Source organism: Mastomys coucha, unplaced genomic scaffold (assembly GCF_008632895.1).
Source record: "Mastomys coucha isolate ucsf_1 unplaced genomic scaffold, UCSF_Mcou_1 pScaffold18, whole genome shotgun sequence".
NCBI classification, from domain to species: Eukaryota; Metazoa; Chordata; class Mammalia; order Rodentia; family Muridae; genus Mastomys; species Mastomys coucha.
Genome location: NW_022196900.1, coordinates 79397218 through 79406185, shown reverse-complemented (window position 1 = coordinate 79406185; position 8968 = coordinate 79397218). Strand labels below are relative to the sequence as shown.

The 8968-nt window shown below is 50.7% G+C and overlaps 1 protein-coding gene and 1 long non-coding RNA gene across 2 annotated transcripts in view; one reads left to right on the top strand and one right to left on the bottom strand.

Moving 5' to 3' along the window:
• Window positions 1-8753, bottom strand: part of LOC116095763 (bone morphogenetic protein 8B-like) — a 20658-nt gene extending 11905 nt beyond the window's left edge. Inside the window, exon 1 of the mRNA XM_031377021.1 lies at window positions 8389-8753. Within this exon, the coding sequence (XP_031232881.1) occupies window positions 8389-8753 (365 nt within the window). The remainder of the gene's footprint in view (window positions 1-8388) is intronic.
• Window positions 2325-3798, top strand: LOC116096576. The gene is made up of 3 exons (XR_004121043.1): window positions 2325-2583; window positions 2916-3213; window positions 3686-3798. It is a non-coding gene; the product is annotated as an uncharacterized LOC116096576 (long non-coding RNA).
• Window positions 8754-8968: the final 215 nt, after the last annotated feature.

Here is an 8968-nt window from a genome sequence, read left to right as displayed (position 1 = left end):
AGAGGCTGTGCAGAGTGCAGGCCACATCACAAGGCCAGCAGCAGAAGGGCCTTGGGGAAGGGAGGGACTCAGTGCCAGCAACCAGAGGACAATGGATCCACATTTCCTCTAGAGGACAGAAGGAAAGTGGAAGAACAGAGGTAGAAAGAAACATTAAAGTAGGATGACCAGCCCGGGACAGGCCATCATATCCTGGAGTTATGTGTCTCACATAGCAGGCAGGGTGTCTTAGCAGTTAGCAAAGGTGCTGTAAGCACAGGAGAGCCAATCTGCATGGGTGATGGGAGCGCTGCCTACCCACACACCCACAGCAGTGAGCTAAGCAGTCTGTGCCTGCGGTGAGCTGGAGCACAGGGCTAGAGAACCACATAGTCTGAGAGCCCAACTACCGAGGCCACAAAAAATTGAGGGGAGGATAGGATGGAGGTGGCAGCTGCGATGTGGCCCGGAGTGGGTACAGCTGTCAGGGCAGAGGCCAGAACTGAAGAATAAATCCCACGTTTATCCAACTGCACAGCCATACTCAACGAGGAATGTTTAGAGAGCATCCCTGCACTTTTTTTGTTTTTTGTTTTTTTTTTTTATTTTGTTTGATTGTTTTTGGTTTGTTTTTGGCAGGGATCGGAGGGAGATGGGGTGGAGAAAAAGTTTCCCTGTGTAGCCCTGGCTGTCCAGGAACTCACTCTGTAGACCAGACTGGCCTCAAACTCACAGAGATCCACCAGCCTCTGCCTCAGAGCTGAGATTTAAAAACTGGGTGTCACCACCACCCAGACCCTCCTTTCCCTTTCAAACGCTGAAATATCTGTTTCCAGAAAGCAGGGGTTAAAGCAGCAGTGTCCTCCCCAAACCTACGTCTTTCCAAGTCTTTAACAATTTCCTCTGTGTCTATGAGGCTTGCTGACCACAACCCAGCTTCTCTAGAAAGCACGAGGTTAAACTGCCTAAGCAAACTTGGAGACCGCTTTCTGTCTCCCTGTGAGGACTTTAAGGCAGTAATGGCTGGCGCACAGCAGAGCTGGGAAGACCCAGGTGATAGATTTGTTTCTGTAGGGGCAGGAGGAGGCTCTGGCCCTTGCCTGGGATGGAAAGGATAGAGTCCCACAGCACCTCAGTGTGACTTTGAAGTTCTACAATCAGAGCACATTTTTTTTGTAATCTTTCTCTAAAAGATGTAATTCTCTGCTCACTGTTATAGGTGGGGGAGTGAGGGACCAAAGTGAGCAAGACAGTTAAGCTCAGCATTAAAGAGGTTTTTAAAAAAAAGAGTGGCAGTGGTGGTTTAATCCCAGCACTTGGGAGGCAAAGGCAGGCAGATTTCTGAGTTCGAGGCCAGCCTGGTCTACAGATGAGTTCCAGGACAGCTAGGGCTACACAGAGAAACCCTGTCTTAAAAAGAAAAAACAAAAACAAAACAAAACAAAAACAAACAAACAAAAAAACAAAGAAGAGAGGAACCCTGGCGTGGTAGTGCATGGCTTTAAGGCCAGCACTCAGGCAAAGATAGGCAGAGCTTCGCAAGCCAGCCTGGTCTACACAGGTACACAGGCTGGGGCTACACAGTGAGATTCTGCCTCAAGAAGAAAAAAAAAATAGAATGTGATTTAAAAGATTTAAAAAAAAAAATCTTGTAGATGTGTGAGGTGTAGGGGTTGATGGCAGCATTATTGCCTTCCCAACCCTCCCCCAGTTAGGCAATGCCATTTCTTTGTAGGTAGTATTAAGGAGCCACAGGTTCCAGGTGATGGAGACCCGTTGAATGCTTCCCATAGGGTGCTCAGTACAGCCTTTGAGAAAGTCACAAATAGGACCAGACAGGTAACTGTCAAGAGATAAGGCATGCAAAATTGTCAGAAATGCTGTGCAGAGGCATTTTGCAAAATTGTGTGAACTGACCATTCTGTGCAAGTAACTCAGACACGCAGGCAAAACCATGAAAAGACAACTTAAAAGTAATGTCCTGGCCACGAAGAAAGCTATACTTGGTTTCACCGGGTACTTGTGCTGGTTAGTTTATGTTACTTTGACAAAAGCTAGAGTTATCTGAGAAGAAGAAACCACAATTGAGACAATGCCTCCATGAGACTGGCCTGTAGGCAAGTCTGTGTGGTATTATCTTATGATTGACACGTGAGGACCCAGCCCACTGTGTATGGTGGCACTGCCCCTGGGCAAGTCGTCCAGAGCTGTATCAGTAGGCTAAACAAGTCATGGTGAGCAAGCCAGTAAGCTGCGTTTCTCTGTGGTTTCTACTTCAGTTCCTGGCACCAGGTTCCTGCCCTGCTTGATTTCCTGCTTTGAGTTCTATCAGCGGTGGAGTGACCAGGCTGTGGGTCTGTCCCCTTCCCTTGTGTTGCCAATGAGTTCTGTCCCTGACTGAGGTGCTCTTCTAGATGGTAGCTCTTTAGGGCAGTAGCTGAACATGTCCAGTGGATAGATGGCCTGCAGCTGCCTGTTCATCAAGCCACTGTGTTCCGTGGACAGAGGGTGAGCTTTTGCTCTTCCCGGGACTCTGGCTCAGTGTCCATCACTCTCAGCTCCCAGGGCTGGGGTGCTGCTGCTGGTCTGTGCCACCACATCACAGTGAGTCCCCACTAGATACTGGGATGTCTACACTTGCTGTGAGATTTACTTCCTTTCCTGATGGGGCCCTTGAGGGTGGGGATGGGTTCCCCAGACCACGAGGAAGGGGGACTGGGTCTAACTGCCCTGTGCTGCTGGTACCAAAGGCTGAGAGGGCCCACCCTAGGCTCCTGCAGGACCTCAGAGGAGGGTGGGGCCCTAGGGCTGGTGACCTGTGGATTCTGCACCTGAAGGAATTTCTCCCATCAGGAGCCTCAGCACTGTGGTGAGGCCCAGCCTCACTCCTGAGGTATTTTCAGCTGAGTCTCCCTTCACATTGATTTCCTTCACAGACCATTTCCAAAAACAGCTCTGCACACATAATTACCGGTCCAGTCCTCAGCTGTCTCCAGACCCCAAATTAAAAGGGAACACCCACAGAGGCGACCACACTAAGCCTACCGAGGTGAAAAAATAATTCCCAGAGGATGTAAGCAAGGACCAATTCCTCCAGAAGAAACTCAAGGATGTGGTTCATGATGACACATCCCCTCTTGCCTGAAGGGAGGAGGCAGCTTCTGTGAGGTGGTGGCCTGAGTGTTGCTCTCCTCCATGACTCATCCCTAGAGGAATCCCCAGCAGCAGGAAAAGGTGGGTACAGTTTGGGTAAGAACTGAGGTCTTCAGGGTTGGGGTTCAGAGAGAGGAGACTGAAGCCCAGAAAAAGTTCTTTGCCAAGGTCATACACACACTCAAGGTCTGTTAACATGAACTTTCAGACTCAACCATGGAAATGAGTGGACCTGGAGTTCAATAGTGGCATGCATATTGAGGTAGAGGTGACTCTCAACATGTTCTGTCCACAAGGAAGCCACCTTCCTCCTGCTGGGTCTGATGGAACTGGGGGTGTCAGGAGGTGCTCAGAGATGTGCTCACTGCTGTCACCACAGGGATGGGGACCGCAGGAGTCCATCCCACCTGACACAGCTCTCCGTGCTCCCTGACTGCAGCTGGACTGTCCACCCTGAGCACCACCAGCACACAGATGTGCTGTAGCATGCAGTGGGATGAGGGCTGCGGAGAATCTAATCTGGCCTGTGTCCATATTGTTCATTTTTCTCTAGAACCAGGAAAGATGTGGGCTGGCTGTGACCCCAGATCTGACAGGCAGAAAAAAAGCCAAACCTCCTAAGACATGTAGCAGCATTCAAACTGAGGAAAGCTGGGGAAGGTTGTCATCTATCAAGACTTTCTGGGTTGGAGAGATAGCTCAGCTGTTAAGAGCACTGACTGCTCTTCCAACGGTCCTGAGTTAAATTCCCAGCAACCACATGGTTGAATCCACATAGGATCTGATGCCCTCTTCTGGAATGTCTGAAGACAGCTACAGTGTACTCATATAAATAAAATAAATAAATCTTAAAAAAAAAAAAACTTTCCAAAAATAGAAGTGGTCTTAAGTGTAGTTCAACGGTAGAAGCACTTGCCCAGGAAAGGCAAGGCCTCAGGAGAGATGAGGTAGTTTGTACTGCCTTTTTTTCTTTTTCTTTTCTTTTTTTTTTTTTTTTTTTTTTTTTTTTTTTTTTCAGTATAGAATAGAGTTTATTTAGGGCATGGGAGGGGAGTTAAGAGGGTAGCAGAGGCAGAGAAAGGCAGAAAGAGAGAGAGAGAGAGGGAGAAGAGGGAGGGGAGAGAGGGAGAGAATAGAGAATAGAGAAGTGGGGGCCAGCCATGACCATGCAGAGAGAGGGGGGAAAGAAGGGGGGCAACAGAGCAGCACAAGAGAGAGGCGAGAGTGTACGAGCATGCCTTTCTTGTCTTTTCCTTTTTTTTTTTTTTTTTTTTTTTTTTATTGAGTTTGCATTCAAGATCTCAGTAAAGTTCCCAGGCAAGCCTTAAACTAGAGATGGCTCTGCCTTAGCTTCCAAGTGAGTAAGTCTATAAGGTAACATCACTAGGTCCAGGTCAAAGCAACTTCATTCAAGTAACCCCAAACTGGAAATAACCAAGTAGCCATTAACAACACATTAATGTGAATAAATTGTGGGCTCTTCATTCACTCAAATTCAAGTCCAAAAAACAAGGCCAGAAACAAAGACTGGGGAGATACTGATGGTAAAAAGGGCCTCGTGTAGAAGCATGAGGCTAGAAATTCAGACCTCAGAGCCAATGGAAAAAGCTGGACAGGCAAGGTGGCTGCTGGTAACCCAGCACTTGGGTAGCAGAGTCGGGATCTGCAGGGCAAGCTGGCTAGCTAGGCTTGGTGGGAGCTATGCACTCTGCAGTAAATAAAGGGAAGGCAGTCAGGGAAGGCACCAAATAGCTTCACCCCTCCCTGACATGCACGTGCACTCATGTACACAAATGCCCATACACATATGAACATGTATGCACATATGTACACCCATTTGTACATATAATTAAAATAAGAAATAAAGCATTTTGAAATAAAACAGGCCAAGTGAATTTCTGCCAGTAAAAATCAAAAAGCCTCGGAGGACTGGCTACTAAAATCAGGATTCCCATGGGAGCCCCTGATTTTGGAGGGTTTGAATTTTATATATTGAGTATGTGAATCCAGTTTATGAACAGGATTCTCGGCTTACAATGTGCACCCATGTTTAGTCTAGTACAGTAGCTCTTACTGCATCTAGGGGCAGGACAGGCCCCCAGGCTGAGGATGAAGGCAGCTGTACAAAGGGCATGTGCATCGGATGCAGACGGACTGCTGTGCAACCTTGGAGCTATCACAAGCCCCTCTGAGCTTCACTCTCCTGTGGATGCAGATGCAGGAACAGATGTGGAGGTCTGGGCGTGTGGCCAGCACAGCTGTCATCTCATTCAGCCTGGCAGCCCCTTAAGATGAGCACTTGCATCTCACAGAAGGGGAAACTGAGGCTCAGAGAGAGGCGGGGCCTAGGAAAGGCCAGATCATATCACAAAGTAGGCACAGCATCAGGATGGGAATTCTTTCTGTGTGAGTCCCGGGTCAAAGTCCCTTGGCCCAGCCCTTCTCAGGTCCTCTTGTTTCCAAATACACTCCCCCCCCCACCCCGTGTGTGTGTGTGTGTGTGTGTGTGTGTGTGTGTGTGTGTGTGTGTGTGTGTGATCTCTGACAACCATCTTCATGGCGCATGTATGCATTCTCTGTCTCTCCCACTGGAAGACCATTTTCCAAAGGACATAGGCAGTGTGACTGCCCCTGCAACTGGAACCAAGAGCTAGGTCCCCTGGCACATAGTAGGAACTGCATGACTACTTGTGGGAGGAATGGATGAATGAATGACTGAATGAGTGAATGGGTGAGTGAAGAAATGAAGGAATTCCCTGGGTAAGAGCCAAAGGAAGTGATCCCGAGGTCACTGATGAGAAAGGATCTCTGGCCACAGAGCTGGCAGGGGCAGAGGGAGACCATGGCCAGGTCTCTAACGCTCGCACAGTCTTACTCTTTCATCCCCAGCCACCACAGTTCATTGCTACCCCTGTTCTTGGCCATTGGAGGCCTCGGGAATAAAAACTCCTGGGCTGGGAACAGCCTGCTGGTGTTCCGGGGCTCTGACCTTCAGGATCGGCCTGGCTTGCCAACAGAACAGCACCTGGGTACGTGTATGACACACAGGGCCCGGTAACCACCAGGTAAAAAAATCAACAGTGGTTGGGAGTGTTTACTAGTGTGACCAATGTGTCAAAATAAAGAAGGCACTCTGATGAGTTTCCCACACTGAGTCTTCACTGAACAAAGACCTGTTTTTTAATTTCATGGATCCTACTAGACACTTAGGTAAAATGGGGGAAATGTGACTTGGCAGGAAACACCATCCACAGTTTGAAATTCATAACTATGGATGTGGCTTTAGACATGTTCTGTGTGCCCAGGCTAGCCATTTAACCTGAGTTCATAAATCAGGGATTCCCAAATAATTCACGTGCTGTTGATAGGAGCCAACGACAAATGGAAGAATGTGAAAGGTCAAAGATCTTCTGGACTGGAAGAAAATTCTAAGCACAGGGCACACAGCTTTCAGTTGGCTTTTAGGATCTAGGTTTAAATGTCTACCAGACAGACACACGGAACGTCTATCTAATTCCCCCTTTCTCTGTTCATATGACACAGGGTCTCACTCTGATGCCCTTGAAGCTGTAGCAATTCTCCTGTCTCAGCCTCTTGAATGCTGGGATTACAAGCATGAGTCACTTGAGAACTATGTTGTCATATGTACAAAGCTGAGCTGCTGGTAGCAGGGATAAGGTCATCCGGGTTGGGAACAGGTTCACTCTCTTTCGGCTTTCTGCTTGTCCATTTGTCATCTCGAGTGATCTACTAGGAGTCCCAGAAGGGAGTAATGTCCAGTTTAGAGAGAGCAAATGTCATCTCCAAAGGCCCTGCTCTGTTCACAGCAGCAGTCCCCACCAGGGCTGTTCACGTCTTGACCCAGAGAGAAAGTTGGGGGAGGGGAGTAAGGCCTGGGCTGGGTGGTGACTCATTTTGATCAGAGGTTCCCCTGGGGACATTCTTGGGCAATGCTATGTTCAAGTTTTTCTATTCCTGCACTATAGGTCAACCTGTCCTGAGGATGGAGAGGCAGTTTCAAGTCCCACAGGTAGTGTGTCCTAAGGACACCAGCCTGCTCTTTAAGCAGGAATGTTGCATCGAGATCCCACTGGCTGCAGCCCCTCCTGGCCGTAGGCTCTCAATTTTGCCTTGGCCTTCACTGTGCTCCACCCCCACCTCCACCCCACCCCCACCCCCACCCCACCTTAGCCACCGGCAGAGGTTTGGTTGTCCTTTCCCTACCTTCAGGTGGCCTGTCGCTACCCCCTACCCTCGGCTTACACTCTGGAAAGTTTTCCTTCCCCTGGAAGGAATGCGACAAAGCTGAGCACTGGGTGAGGACCCATTCTGCCTGGGCCTTATCGGGCAATTTCCAGGCGGCCACTGCGGTCCTCACCTCGCCAGGAAAATAGACTGTGGCTGTTCCCTATGCTGCTGGGAAGATGAGCAGCACCATGGGTACAGAGGCTGGTGGCCGTGCCAAGGCCCTTGCCCTGCTCTCAGTTCAAGTCCTGGGACTCAGTCCCAGCCCCAGGCTGTCTGTCACACACAGGAACAAAGCAAGTGGGGACCGGACCAAAAGTAAATACTTATGACTAGAGATAAAGGCTTTGGGGAAAAAAAAAAAAACTTTAAAAACTAGTAAGAGAAAGTGGTCCTGGTGTCTACAGATGTGTCTACCTGGAGGAAGGAGGAGCCACTCTTTGGGAGAATGGACTCACAGCTGCCCCTTGGGTCACTCATTGGCCTGAACACTCTCCATGCGAGGCCAAGGTCCAGCAGCTGGGGTCGAGTCCCACAAGACTACAGTCATGTCTGAGTCTGTCCACTCGACCTCCTGACACTGCACCCCACCCACCCACTTCCTACTGCCCAGAAAGAGCCTTCTGTCCGGCCATGAGGGTCAGCTCTGGTCACTTTGATATGACCACAGGTTTCCACACTGAACTTTGTCCCTCTCTTCAGGGCTGCGTTTATCACAGTGACAACATCACAGCCTCTGTTTACTCATCAGTCTCCCCAGGACTGTCTTCCAGTGCCACCTACGGACCCTGGGCATCACCAGATTTCTACTCCTAAGCGTCATGGTGAGACAAGGCCCGGAGAACCCGCACTAGCACTCAGACCTTCCAGTCCTGACCTCTGTAGTCCTTGCTTCCCGGGTGATTGAGTCTGCCATACGATGAATCCCGGAGCAGGGGCCTCACACTCCTAGAGGACAGCATCCCTAGTCAGGTGGCGTCCCTCCAAGACAGACGGCCATGCGCTCTCCACGTGGAGACTGCGGACACTCTGGGTCCCTTCCCACACTCACCTATGTTGACAAAGCTCATAATCAGGTCAGCACGGTCCAGGTGAGGCTGCGGGGGCCCGCCGCCTGTGTCGTCCGTCATGGCATGGTACAGGTCCAACATGAAGAGGGGCGCAGACGCTGGCTGCTGGGCAGCCGCGAGTGGTGCTCGGGATCGGGGCCGCCCCGGCAGTCCCAGCACCTCCCGAATCTCGCGCTGCATGTCGCGGGGCTCGCGGACTCCCAGTCGACGCTGGGGAAAGACGTGCGGGGGACGTGGGAGGTGGCCGCCGCCCAGCACGCACAGAGCCAGGCCCAGCAGCCAGAGGAGCCGGGGACCCGCAGCCATCTCGGATGTTCAGCGGACTCGCATCCAGCGACGCCTCGACGACAAGGATGGGACAGCGCCGCGGAACCCGAGTTCGCACCTGTCGCGGGCAGCTCTAGGACGACCGAGCTCCACGCGCTCGGCAGGCAGCCGCCCAGCCTATAGGTCCCGCAGAGCAACGTGGGCCCGCGGGATGCGGACTTGCGAGTGTTTAGAGCAGGACCGGCCTTCGGGAC